Below are 14109 nucleotides of genomic sequence, written 5' to 3' on the forward strand. Positions count from 1 at the left end.
GTTGCTGCCATCATGGAGATCAGCGCAGCAAGACCTGTGAATGTCTGTGTCAGTCTGATATGGTGAAATAAAAAATTATTAAATTATCAAATTTTGATCAGCTATTTGACCCAGTGACCGACCACTGCTGTAGTTTATCTGGGGACGTAGAGGATGACACGTTCAACTCTGTCAGCAAACCCAACTCCCCCACTGACAGCTACAGAGCGCTGGTCGCCTGTTTGCTCAACATCCAAATGGCACGAAATTGGACACTGCACTTCCCCAGGCCATCAACTACACACAGGGCAAGTGTGAAGCCGATAAGATGAATGGTTTGCAAGATATGCGTTCCACATACAGACAGGCAGGCAGACGTTTGTGTGTGTATTCTGCACTTAAACATTAACAGATGTACATCATACCCAGCATGGATGAGAATCATATTTATTGACATTGTTTTATTTGTTGTGAAAATAAAGCATCTTCAGATATTATGTACACAGGATGGCTCTTTGTCCATCTTTGGATAAAATTGTTGAAACTTCACTGCTCAATACAACAACTGTGTGTGTGTGTGTGTGTGTGTGTGTGTGTGTGTGTGTGTGTGTGTGTGTGTGTGTGTGTGTGTGTGTGTGTGTGTGTGTGTGTGTGTGTGTGTGTGTGTGTGTGTGTGTGTGTGTGTGTGTGTGTGTGTGTGTGTGTGTGCGTGTGTGAGAGCATCTGACTTTGCGTATGTCTGCTATTCTTAACAAGTGTGCCAGTATGTGGGTTGGCATGTTACCAGAAAAGCAAACTCAAAGTGAGTACTTGACCAGTGTGTGTGTGTGTGTGTGTGTGTGTGTGTGTGTGTGTGTGTGTGTGTGTGTGTGTGTGTGTGTGTGTGTGTGTTTAGTCTTCCAGTAGTATATCCAGTTCTTCCAAAGGCAGTCTGAGTCGAAGCTCTTTCTCTGTCATCAGATCTACAAACTCCTGCAGTTGCTTGGGGAACAGCTGTACCGCATCCATGTACAAACCCTGATATCACACACACACACAAACACAGACATTTGCATAAATCCAAATTTACATTCATACACACCCACACAAACAAAGAGGAAGACAATTATTTTTTGAATGTACAATTTGTGGACAGGGATCAGCTGCTGTTAGAAAATACCACTCTAATGTCTGTGTCTCACCTTGGCCCAGGGAATATTCTGTAAGGCTTTATAGAAGATCCCAGTGGCTTTATCCACCTTCCCTTCTGACACCTATAAATACACACACACACATACAAACACATTACATACACACAACAAAGACAGGACTTTACTGACGTTCAATATTTGTGCAACGAAACGTTCACACTAAACAAAGTAAGTCTGTGTAGGCTGGTCTGTGTATGTTAGTTCTTATAGTTATGAGATACAAATAGTTCCCTAAGGGCAGAGATCAAAAAGTTGAATGACATGGGATCCTTTGGGATCGTAAACAAACAGCAGGTGTTTGAAAGAGCACACATTTGTTCTTGTTATGATATATATACAGTGTATATACGTGATATAAAATATATATTTGAGATAATTGACAGAGATGATCAGGCCTGTGGAAATGCTCGTATACATAGTGTAGAATAGGAAATGAGTTCAAGTCAGTGGAGCATCCCCACAAGAGCAGTAAACATATGTGTGTGTGTGTGTGTGTGTGTGTGTGTGTGTGTGTGTGTGTGTGTGTGTGTGTGTGTGTGTGTGTGTTGTTTGCCCTCTCACCAGGAAGTACATATACATCCTCCAAAGTAAAGGACAGCGAGCACCCATTTCTGTTGCTATGGCGCTTTCAAACAGTCCACGGATACGGTTGCTGAGGCCATTCTCTGGCAGGAAGGCAGGTAAGGTAGCGTCACTGCAACAGGACCTATAGAGACAATATTATTGTTTTTCTCTAATTAATAATAGGTTGTGTGAATTCTGAAAGAATATTTGTGAAAACCCTCTTGGCTTATCACACGAGAAAGAAAGATCAAACCATGACCATAAGAACTTGACAGCATTTTTTTAGTTAATTCCAATATAACATGAGTCCAGACAAAACCCCACAACTACCCATCATGCATTATGTTACCTCTGAGCAGCGTCCACCAGCTGCTTCCTTTGTTGTTCAGTAACAATGGCAAAGAGGCGTGGAACCACACTGCTGCTTTCCCTGGTTACCGATTGGAAAAAGCGGCGTGCCCTGCCAGCGCTATGGTAACGGTTCTCCACCTGAAAACAGATCGCCTGAGGGTCATTATGCTGCGATACACATTTAAAGATTCTGTGCAGAATAGGTGGAAAGAGCCAGAGAAGAAACAAGTAGCTCATGCCAAACACCCGCATGGTTGGATGTTTTATGAATTGATTTACTTTGGTATCTTATGAGCAGACCACAACTTACCTGTGCATATATGCACCAGAGAGGGGCGCTGCCAGGCCAGGTTGAGAGGGCAGAGGTCAGCATTTGTCTCAGTGTTGCCAGTGGAAACACACTGGTGCTGTTGTGGTATCTGAGCAAGGCTGCCTGCTGTACTGCCAATACCTGACACTCAGAAGCTAGCTTGCGAACATGGCTGGAATCAGCTGCAGGGGTGGTTTCATCATCACTCTTTAATTGCTCGTCGAGTGTGCGATGCAGTGCCTCCATCTTTTCTCGGGCCTGGCCGTAGACAGTGTTAGCAGCTTGGATGCCCACGGTGAGGTACTGGAACAGAGCGTAGCAGCCTACCAGACCACTCAGCCTCAGCTTCTCTCCAAGCAGGTCCTCTTGACCTAGTTGTGGAAATAATGTGATTAGGGAATGAATCAAATTAATAACTGATTCAACTGGGTCCTGTATTTAAATGAATTGGGAGGAGAAATTGCTTTTTTAATTTGTTTAAAATTAATTAAGCATCATAAAAATAAACTAGTTTGAGGTAACTTTTTCCATTTGCTATTAGTCCTCCACCTGTCAATGACCTGCAGCAAACTGAAAGCTTCAGCTCAGTTTAGAAGAACAATTGTTAGCTGTACAGAAATCCATCAAACTTAGTGGTACACAATATGAAATTAAATGCAGAGGTCATTGGCTACCAATCAGTTTAATAATGATTAACTAATCTATAATATGTGTGTAGAGCATGTATTGTTGAAGCACAATCCCAGACTTTCTCCATGATTCAGACCACTTACAATGCCACATTACAGCCTACCAGTGTTTTGGGTGATTGACAATAACAGTACTTTATGTTATGGGTTAAATATTAAACATATTTATATTTGAATTAATGTGGTTTTAAATCTCTACAAGCGGGTTTCCATGGCCTGCAAAGTTGATAAAACACTACTTGCATGGGAGGAATTCAATTTATGAATTCAAAACTATGGCATTGTATGTTTGATTGTGGTCAGCGGTATATTGAATACTGAATATACAGGATGTGTTGAACATGGACTAAAAATATGTGAAAACTGTCCTGTGTGACAAAACACACAGACCACCTTCAGACTTGGTGTCAACTTCCATCCTAAGTGAGCATTGGAGATCTGATCATTCAGACCATACTGGGAGTTGGTCTGGGATCCATTTGGTCACATTCTTTTATGTTTTTTTTTTTTATGGCATTTTCAAACTAAAACAATCTCTGTCCAGTCAATTTTAATCCCCATCAGTGCTGACACACCTGAAAATGCATATGTTGTGACTACTCACATACACTGGGCATGTCTGTGCTGGTATAAAAAGGAATTGCTCAGAGAATTGGAAGAATAGCTCATCTCCTACACATGTTAGTAGTTGTATCATTGAAAAATGCAGAATTGAAGCTGTTAGTAAAGACAACAGGGTCAGCAATGCATGTAATTAATTATCCATGTTGCGTGCTACACTGGTCGCCAAGGCTAATGCTGGTTGTTTTCTTCCAGAAGGGGTCATGTGATAGAATCCTGACAAATCAGCTAAGGCTACGTTGTGACGGAAAAGACCCAATCAGCAAGTGGTTATGAGTGTTTACGTCATAGTTTCCAAACATATCTGTTTCTCTAAAACTCTGAACAAGCGTGGATGGCAGGCGTATCCGTACCAGAGTTGATGTGTTTTCAAACAAAATAATCTCAGAGCCAGGAGGTAATCTCAGCACCTCCTGGCTCTGCTCACTTTCTATCTCCGACACGGCACGGACACATGCATGCTCACATACACACAAAAACAACCTTGTTTGGTCTCAGAGAACAGAGGTGATGTAAATGTATATTTGCATATAGAGCAGGAAAGTGAGATCTGATTACAAGTGGTCACAGGAGACACATTCAGGACACATTGTAATGCCAGGTGACGTCCTGAGAGCTGTCCTCTTGTGACTGGCTCAAGACAGATGTTAATACCAGGTCTGAGCAGGGCCTCAGATATTAATGTGAATGTACCTTTTGCGTTGGTCTGAGGGTTGTTGTGAACTTGGTCCAGGGCTGACAAGCTGGCCGTCAGAGCCTGCTCGTAAGACCTCCTGGCTTTCAGGACAGCTACTGGGGAGAGGGAGGATGAAGAGGAGGAAGAGGAGGAAGAGGAGGTTCCTTCTGCTAGCCTGGTTAGGACCAGCACAGCTGGTGACATAGTTACATCAGTTTGTCCCCCTCCTTGCCCCCCTGCCTGGTCCTCCACCTCCAGCTGGGACCACAGCAGACACAGCTCACAGAGGGTTGGGCTACTTAACCCTTTGCTTCCCCCAATCTCTGTGGCCGTGGAGAAGACTTTGCGAGCTTCTTCCAGGTTTCCCAGCATCCATTCCAGGTGAGCATACTCCCGCCACAGCACCAACGAGGAGCGGTTGTCGGGTTCTTTAAGCAGTCGCTTGGCAACCCGCTTGCTGCTCTTGCCTTGAGGACGGAGACGTTTTTTGTTGCCACTGCATAAGCAGCGCACAACCTGATGCATGCAAAAATACAAATATGTTAGTGCCGAGGTTCAGCACATTTCGGACCTGAAAATAAGTTGAGCGAAATTCTTTCTTTTTCTTTATAAATAAACCAATTCTTACCTTGAGTTTCTCGTACTGCATCCAACTGAGTGACAGAACAGCTCGGTGATGAAGAGGAAGGACGGGTTGGACCATATTGAACACGTTGGTGACAAACCTCTCGCCCTGCTTTCCAAGCCCCACCCATTTCTTGGTTCCCTGAAGGGTGGTCATGTGACCTACAGAGTTAACCCCGAGTTCAGGTAGGTTGTAGGAGGTCATAGGACGCTGGAGCTCAATACCTAGGATGTAACATGAAGCCAGATTTGTCATTGCCTTCATCTCACTATGACTCACACCGATCGTTATATTAAAAAAAAAATAAGTTGCCATTTTTTTAATGATTGTGTCATTTTTACCCTGAGTGAGCAAAGAGAGGTTCTCCAGCAGCAGGCCAGGCTGACAGGGGGCAGGAGAGAGAACAGAATCTACAGGCAGCCCCAGGAATGACAGGAAATGGAGAAGAAAACGTATCTGCAGCTCTGGTGACGGCAGACAAATTAGGGATGGACCAATGTCATCAAATAAAACCTAGAATTGGAGAGACAGCAAGAGAGAGACTTTAGATACACTTAAATTACATATCATGTAAGTGTAACTTAAGAACAGATGGACTTATAAGGATTTACATCTATCTTGCTATGTATGTGTGTCGAGCTGTATGTACCTGTCTGTCAGGGTCCTCACAGTCCTCTTCTGATTGGCCCTTGGCTTTGTCCGGCCGCCAGGGCAACCACTGAGCTGCTTCACGAGAACACTCCACATCGAGCCACACTGTCCCTCTGGGCCGGCTCCGATCCTTCACCTCCTCCTCATCTTCCTCCTCCTCCTCATCCTCATCTGTGAACACACAAACGCGATGCTTAGTTTACTGTTGTTTTCATAGTTCTAGCACAAAAATCAATTCCAGGATTCACATCAAGGCTCAGTATAAGTGTGCGTGTGTGTGTGTGGTTTACCTGCACTGGGCTGTAGCCATCCCCCACGCTCTTGTTGGAGCATCCAGGCTTTCCAGCCTCTGGCCCCCAATTCCCCAACCCTTGCCTCCCCGCTGTCCCAGAACGGCTCGAAGAACTCCACCTGCGCATGCAGACACACATAAAGACACATCAAACTACAAGACCCCATTTCCTCCTTATTGGAGCACCGGTATATTACCCTTTGTATGTCTATGAATATAACTCTTATTTGACTGTTTAAACTTTGGTGCAGACAATCAAACAAACCAACCTGCTGTTTGGTGGACAGTTCTCGTACGCTGTCAGGTTTGTAAAAAGTAAAGTCGATCATGGCCTGAAACAGAGAAATCGCCTTCTCCGAGTGACCAGACTGACGCAGGAAATGACACTGCTGGGTGAAGATATCTGGACAGAAAGATAGAAATAGGCAAAATGAAAAACACATTGTATAAAGCATTGAGCATTCAGACAAATGTTTTATTCTACTAAAACAAATGAGAGTATGATGTAATAAAAGTTCCAATGTCAAGTGTGTACAATTATACATTTATGTGTGAGTTGAGGGTTTCCTTGTTATGACAGAAGCAGAGGATAAAACTGGGCTGACTAAGTATAGCTGCTTTCAGACATGCACTTGAATCTCCAGACATCCTTAAGAGTATGTGAGAATGCCACTGTTTTGCACTCAGTCTTTCAGAGTGTGAAAACCTAAAAAGAGCAAAACAAATCTCTGTTACCCAACATATCCTCCTCAATCCCTGGCAGGGCTGGGTGAGAGACCATGCTGCCATCCTGCACGGCACTGAGCGTGCTCAGACACTTCCCGTAGGCAGAGTGGACCTTTGGCACAGTGAAGTTGCTAAAGTAGCTCTGGGAGAAGAGCAGATACTCCCTCCACAAGGGGGCACTGTTTGGATGGAGGAACACCTGGTGTGCAACAGATAAAACACAAGTTAACTTCGTTAGAATGACAGAAGGTTTTGGTCACACATTTAGGCATTGGTCAATTCTTTCAGCTCTGGTTTGGACATAGACTGTATATAAAGATGGGCGACATGACAGATTCAAAAGGTGAATCCTAATCCTCTTGATCGCCCCCCTGGTGGCTGCTTGCAGTATAAGTCAAACCCTGCCTCCTCCATGTTAGTTGATGTGACATGTAAATAAACATTTCTCAAAGATGGTTTCTGTCGTTTTAATTAGTTATTTGATGCATTGAAAATGGGTGAAGCATCATGATTGACAGCTGAGACCGACTCTAAATTGATCAAGCGTGTGTATCAGCAGGACCTCGATGGCGCAGCTCCACACCACGATCACTACTGCACACACTCTGGCTCCAAATTACGTTGAAAGAGGAAGATGGCAACACGCATATCCCGGATAGTTTAGCTTCATTTTGGTAGAACAGGAGGAGGTTGAGACGCATCACCTATCTTTATATAAAGTCTATGTTTTGGACCAAGGTAAACAAACCACACCTAGAGTGTGCTGCATTGCATGTAGTTTATATACAACAGCACTGAGCGAGTTTGAGGGAAACACATGACTGAAGACTGACCAGTTTCTTCCACTCTTTAGCCAGAACCGAGGGCTCCCAGAGCTCCTGGCAGAGCCGGAGCCTCTCCAGCTGCAGAGCTATGGAGGTGGGGTTGGTTTCCACAGCGCGCTCCGCGATGCACAGCTTTTTGTCCAGGACTGCTCGGTAGGAAGACTTGCGGTGCTCAGTCGAATGGCTGCCCTGTTGCTCCTCCTCGCCTCCAAACTCTGCTGAACTCAGCTCATCCTAGAGAGCCAGACAGGAGATGAGGAAGATCAGAGGTGATGATGCACAGGAATAATCTGACAGATAACTGTGTTGTTGAACGCTTAGTCCCACCTATACTTTTTTAAATCACTTTCATTATTAAATGCGATTTAGGAGTTTTTAAAAAAATAAATCATATTCAGGGGATTGAAAACTATAAGTGTACACAAGTTGTTACACACATAGTAGATGTCACAGATAGAGACACACTGACTCATTCCTAGTTTTGGTCTTTACCTGGGAGTTTTTGACAATTTGAAAAATATAATATATAATATAATAAGCCTATTTTTTGTATTATCGTCATGGGCAAATTCTGAAAGTTTGAAAGATTTGTCGGAACACTCTGAACCCTGATGTAGCTGGCACTACCTCAAACTACACACTGAGGTAAACAGTACTTTTAAGTAAAAAAAAATCTTCATACACACCACTGTTACATCTGGAAAACAAATAATAATAATAATGTTGCAATGGACAATTGTTGAAACCACACAAAAGTATTGAAATTATATACATTCGTACAAAAATAAACATACTATATTGTACAATGACAATAAAGTCTTGAATCTTAAATCCTCTCCGTAAATAGCTGATTAAAATACACGTGAAAAGTAGGGCCATCATACCTGGTAATGTATGAATTTTATCCATAGCTGTGTGTCTGATGGCTGTTCTCTGAGCTTCCGGTTGAACTCCTCAGTCCTCCGGGCCATTAGCACAGAGCTCTCCCCTGTTTGTACGTCCTGTTTCTGCTGCTCTGTCTGCTCCGGCTGTCCCTTCCCCTGCAGCCAGAGGGCCGTGGAGGAGTCGTACACACCAAGAGGATTAACTGATGATGTCTGCACTCTGCCAACTGCATTGAAACATTATGGGGTTGAAGTTAATTGTATGGGTTAAAATGACATGGTCATTGTAAGGTATGTGCAAGGTAGGTCTGACACAGAAAATGTTAGCTCAGTTGTGAGTAAATCTTGTACCCGTCTGTCCTCCATTGTTCTCTCCTTCGTGATCACCCAGAGGGAGGAAAGTGATGGCACTGATGACATCACGACAATCAGGACTCTTTGGTAACGTAGGAAGAGCTAATTGGGACCTCAGCAGCTGGCGACTGACTGCAGAGAAGTATCTGTCTGCTGCTTTCCTCTTGTCCCTGCCTTTCTGTTTCTTATTCGACTCCGACTCCTCCCAGCTGACTCCCTGTCTGCGAAGGTCCAGACCCAACGATGAGATGCCTTTCCTCTTATACCTGGAACACACACAATTTCAAAGCTGCAATTCCAGTTCATGCCAGATTAAATGTTTTCTCTTCTGAAGACCTGAAGATCAAGAGAGCCCTTCCCACTCTGAAGAGTGAGTGGTTTTAAATATACTCTGCATAGGCAAATACTGTAATTGGCATGAGCAGGGATAGTCACTAAGGTTACGTCGACACTTCTATGTTTTCATTTGAAAACGCATCAACTCTGCTTTTAGAGCCGCTAAAAAGGAGAAGTTTAGAAATGCTTCTGGCCTCGTTTTAGTCTGGGTCTTTGCTGTTCCTATAACATGACCCCCTTCCAGAAGAAAAATAACCGACATTAGCCTTGGCTACCAGTGTAGAACACAACAAGGATAATCAATTACAAGAGTTGCTGACCCTGTTGTCTTTGCTAACAGCTGTTGTACAGTTATATTCATCATTTTACAATGATTCAACGGCTTCCATGTGTAGAAGACCAGCCATTATTTGAGCAATCTTTGTACTACAGCACATGCACCTAACTGTTTACACCAACATGTGCATGCCCAGTGTACGCAAGTGGTCATGTGAGATGCGTTTTTAGGCATGTTTGTAGGGACAGGGACTAAAACTGATACGGAGCCAAAACACTTGGTTGGTCAGAGAATGTTTTAGTTTGAAAAGGCCGTTTTAAAATGAAAATGTAGTAGCATGGATGTAGCCTAAGAGAGACAAATGTCACAACACTATGCATTGGGTGCAAAGTGTAAGTTTGTGTGTACATGTTACCTCGCTACATCTCCTCTGTACAGGGACTTATACGTCCAGTTGGCTTGGTCTGGCTTACGGTCCATACAGAACGGCTGCTCTGCGGGCGACTGGAGGTCATCTAACCAGGAGAAAGTATTTGCTAATGCAGCAACCTGTGATCTGTAACAGTGGATACACACACACCATCAAAAAAGGACTAAACAAAAGTCAGCCAGTGTCATTGTGTATAAATGTAAGAGTGTAATGTAAATGTGTGTTGTCTATACCTATCTGCCTCTTGCTCCCTTTTGAGATCACTGGGGTAGGTGGTTTCAGAGTCTGAGCCGCTGCTGTCGGAATACCTCCCACTCTTCTTTTTGTGTTTTTTCTTCTTTTTCTTCTTCTTTTCACTCTTCTTCCTCTTCTTTTTGGATGGCACATTATCCTCTTTTTCTTTCTGCTCCTCAGCAGAACTCACCTCTCTGCTTAGACTGAAAGGTTCATTCACGAGGTTACAACACTTTTAAATTTCAAGCAGAAGCACAAGATTTACACATTTCCAATATAGTATCTTGAATACTCGTAACTAGAAAAATGATAGACTAATTAACTTTATTTAATAAGTTTCTTATGGTACAGAGGTAAAAAAGAGGAAAAGATAAGAGGAATAAGTTCACAAAATCAAGAAAAGGCAAACAGAAATATGCATGACGATATTGGAAATGGAAAGATGCAACAAACTACAACTTTGTGTATTTGACCACACAAAGTAGAATTTCCAGTGATGTGTCTTTTTTATTATTACCTTGTCTCCTTCTTTAAAAAACGACCGTGAAGAGAGAAGGCATCTCTGGTCTGAAAACTTGTATTGCTCAGCCAGCCTAATTCTAAAGGGAGAGAGTGACCAAGAAGAGAGAGACTCAGGAGGACTGTTGGATCATGATGTTATTATCAACCACTGATTTATGTTGTTATATGCAGTGTAGTATCATGGTTGTGACAGGCTGTTTAAATTGAGTGGAAACAAACTGCTCTATGGGATACATTTCTATTCTCTTACAACGTAGTTAAATTGGCCTAAATGGGCCTGAAACCAAACCGGGGTTAATACGCCTTCATGTCTTCTTGGAGCAGACAAGCAAGACTTCACAATGTTGCATGTAAAGGTGCATGACCGAAACATAATTAAACCCAGATTAATGTGGCACTAACATTTTGTATGTGGTTGATAAATAGTCTTATGGTGTTGGTTTTAAAAGACACAATGTAGCAGGAATGTAAAGTTATTGTTATAGTTATTAACGCCAGTCTTTTTTTTAGTTTTCAAATATGTACCAAAAGAAATACAACTTGAACATAGGACAGTCAAGTTCCTGTCCATCCCCTCAGAATGCCCCCCTCTCCAAATTACTGGTCGATGATAAAACATTTGTACAGCCAGACATCCATGAAACAAAACTTATATAAATACATTTGTAAATACATTGAAGTGAAAACACAGGTGAAAAAGCAGATATAAATAATAATAAAAATGATAAATAGCTGAAGGAAAGAAAAAAGGGTGAGTTATTTTGGTAGCTGCCATGCATTCTCCAAAGAAATAAATGGTTGGCGAGAGACGTCAGATTTGCTGGTGGACCCCCTTATGGTGAATCTAATTCTGTCTAAGTCAGCTCTCTGATCCAGTGACCATCTATTGGAGGGAGAGCATCCTTCCATAAGAACAAAATAAGCTTTCTGGCCAGCAGGGAGCAAAATACCATTATATTCAAATGGTAGCTCGTAAAAAAAGCATCCAAACAATGCAATGAATTGAGATGGGTCTACTGTTTCTCCACATATTCTACAGAGTGTCTCACAGATAGCTGCAGCTTGGGACATGACCAAAACACACGTAGCAGTGTGCAGGAGCCTGCTGGTGTCGATCTCATGTCGGGTCAAAGTCTGGCTTTATCCTAGATCGTCTTTCTTCCGATGAAGACGGTGCACTACTTCACACTGAACCTGTGTGTCCTATCGAGGATGAGTAAATTCTCTGAGAGTATTTCATCTGGGTCGGTTTCCCATGTTAGTTCATCAGTTGTCGTTCAGCTCCAACCACACGAAGCTAATACAAGCTATCTTGTGGCTAATCTGTTTAATCCACTCTGTATAATGACAACGAGGCATCAATGCGATAAACAACTGTCATTAAAACGCGGGCTACACGACGGTGTGTTCACCTTTGGACGAATCTTCAACTTTATCACTCGAAGTTTCTGCAAACGCTGGAAACAGAGCCATGACGGAACGTAAACAGTCGCAGGGATATGACGTCACTCGGCAGCAGCCGGTTCACTGGAGATAAAATGTGTCAAATATTACCATATAAATTCTGTATCAGCAATAAGATTAAGAAATATTCATTAACATTTTACACAATATATATACCCAACAAATCTATACCTTCCCAAATGTTTACATATTGAAAACATTTGTAACTTTTGCAATGATGCTCCAGAATCCTTAACGCATCTATTTCACCATGCTATACATTCAGTTACCTTTTGGACTGGATTGAATTATATATTGCGTAAAAACTCATCATAATATTGAAATTGATTGCAAAAATGTAATTACATATTTTGAACATGATAAACATAACAGTGAATTCAGCGTAAACTTGCTGCTTCTATTTGGTAAATTTGACATAACATAAATGCAGGGTAACCAATCTTAATCAAAACTTCACAGGTTTATGTGAATTAATTTAAAGACTATATTCAACTATCAAACTTATATCACAAAAAATTTACTTTCGAATTTGCTCACCTATGATTTTGTGTTTGTACTTATCTATTTATATTTGGATAGGATTTCCTCAGTCTTATTTTGTTGTTGATGTTGTCAATGGATTTGATGCCTTTTGAATTAGTTTTTTGCAATAAAATGAAAAAGAGCAGTAACTGCAATTTAAACTTATCAGTAACAGATGTCAAGATGCATTTTATATTGTAAATCCCAAAAGTTAATTTATTTTAAATGTTATGAGCTATGATATACATGTTTACTATAATCCTCAAAGATAACATTGTGAAAGATATATTCTTTTATTTTTGTATTTATTTATTGCTCATATCTGGTTGGTAAAGACTCATTTACCAAAAATAGTTATGGGGGCCTGAATGGAATGAATAATTTGATGGGTGGCTTCAAATACTTATTATAATGGCAGAATTTTAAATGTTAAGTACTAAGAAGTTCCCTCATAAATTTATAAAAGTAACATGACTGTTATCTTAATCCACTAATGAGAAAATAAGTTTTTATGAGAATATAATAATATTGAGGACAGTAAGAAATTGACAATTGTTTCATCCAACTCCCAGAAGACAAAAAGCTTATTTCAAAATCCTGGATGACATTTGTCCATCTAATGAAACGTTGCATAACAGAGTTCAGTTGTAATTATATGTGTGTGTTGTGTGAAACTTTTCATTGTTGGCATCAATCCAAAGGTTGCACCCAGGGAGTGGCAGGTGAAGCTGGAGAAACAAGCGGAACAAGCTACATAATTTGAATGTATTCGGTAACAGTTTTAGGCGGCAATAAAAGTACACAAAGAATTAAATGAAAACTACTAATACATCCATTGACGATATGAAGAAACACACATGGGCATCAGGTGAGATAAATATTTTATAACGCTCTCCACTAAACTTTTGTGGCGATGGAAGCTACAACAATTATTTCTTCAACCTTCCAAAATCTGCAGTGTATGATTAGTTGGATAGCCTCCTTATCATTGATTCCAAGTGAACTGCCCTTATAACATATATTAATATATGTTTAATATGAGAAGCATATCTGGCGACATTGCTGTTGCCATGTTTAGGGAGGTTCATATTATTACAGATCGAGGCAAAATAATAATTGTAAGATAAGGAGACAACTGGGCTCGAACCGCTGCTACTCACTATACAGCAATGGCAGGAGGAAATAAAGAACGTGTAGCTGTTTGAAAACCTAATTAAAGGAGATGTATCGTTGGTAAAATGGGCCCCTGTCATTGAGAACTACCCCAGTGATAGAGTTATTCTCATTTTTGTGAAATCTCAGTCTCATCGTTTTCTTTTTCCATGACTTATGTCCTCTAGGATTTATGGAGATAAGTTAGATTTTTAAGTTGCTGGTTTTCAATTGTAACTTAAACTGAGAGAGAGAGAGGGAGAGAAAGCGGACCGTTTGCAGGGTCTCTGCCGCGAGAGCGTTGTGTTTATAATCCACTTTATGTTACCGGGACAACGGAGCCCCCCCAGCGCGCCATCCAATCAGAACTCCACACTAAGTTCCATTGACCAATCACATTCCCGGTTTGTCTTGTCGCGTTGATCGGCCGCTGTCA

General features: G+C 41.6%; 1 protein-coding gene across 4 annotated transcripts; it reads right to left on the reverse strand.

Moving 5' to 3' along the window:
• Positions 1–697: 697 nt before the first annotated feature.
• On the reverse strand, positions 698–12038 carry nrde2 (NRDE-2, necessary for RNA interference, domain containing). 4 transcript variants are annotated; one of them, XM_034577552.1, is made up of 20 exons: positions 11948–12026; positions 10531–10612; positions 10013–10216; positions 9765–9905; positions 8734–9002; positions 8383–8609; positions 7508–7732; positions 6684–6873; positions 6218–6351; positions 5947–6067; positions 5655–5827; positions 5347–5518; positions 5009–5229; positions 4398–4896; positions 2395–2765; positions 2083–2222; positions 1731–1875; positions 1161–1232; positions 871–996; positions 699–828 (listed from the first exon to the last, which is right to left on the reverse strand). In XM_034577552.1, the coding sequence occupies exons 1-19, from the start codon at positions 12006–12008 to the stop codon at positions 871–873; spliced, it is 3573 nt and encodes a 1190-aa protein (XP_034433443.1). In that variant the 5' UTR covers positions 12009–12026; the 3' UTR covers positions 699–828. The 4 variants fall into 4 exon arrangements, with proteins under 4 accessions (XP_034433440.1, XP_034433443.1, XP_034433444.1 ...); XM_034577553.1 differs by having other exon boundaries at positions 699–834; XM_034577550.1 differs by having other exon boundaries at positions 699–796; positions 833–996.
• Between the last annotated feature and the right edge of the window lie 2071 nt (positions 12039–14109).

This window comes from Hippoglossus hippoglossus, chromosome 22 (assembly GCF_009819705.1).
Source record: "Hippoglossus hippoglossus isolate fHipHip1 chromosome 22, fHipHip1.pri, whole genome shotgun sequence".
Lineage (NCBI taxonomy): Eukaryota > Metazoa > Chordata > Actinopteri > Pleuronectiformes > Pleuronectidae > Hippoglossus > Hippoglossus hippoglossus.

Excerpts from the sequence above, each read along its gene's own strand:
- nrde2 (XM_034577549.1), bottom strand. The coding sequence starts at position 12,008 with ATGGCTCTGTTTCCAGCGTTTGCAGAAACTTCGAGTGATAAAGTTGAA. Across the intron at positions 5,519-5,654 it reads GTGAGGACCCTGACAGACAG|GTTTTATTTGATGACATTGG; the intron begins GTACATACAGCT and ends CTCCAATTCTAG. Across the intron at positions 1,876-2,082 it reads CTGGTGGACGCTGCTCAGAG|GTCCTGTTGCAGTGACGCTA; the intron begins GTAACATAATGC and ends TTGTCTCTATAG.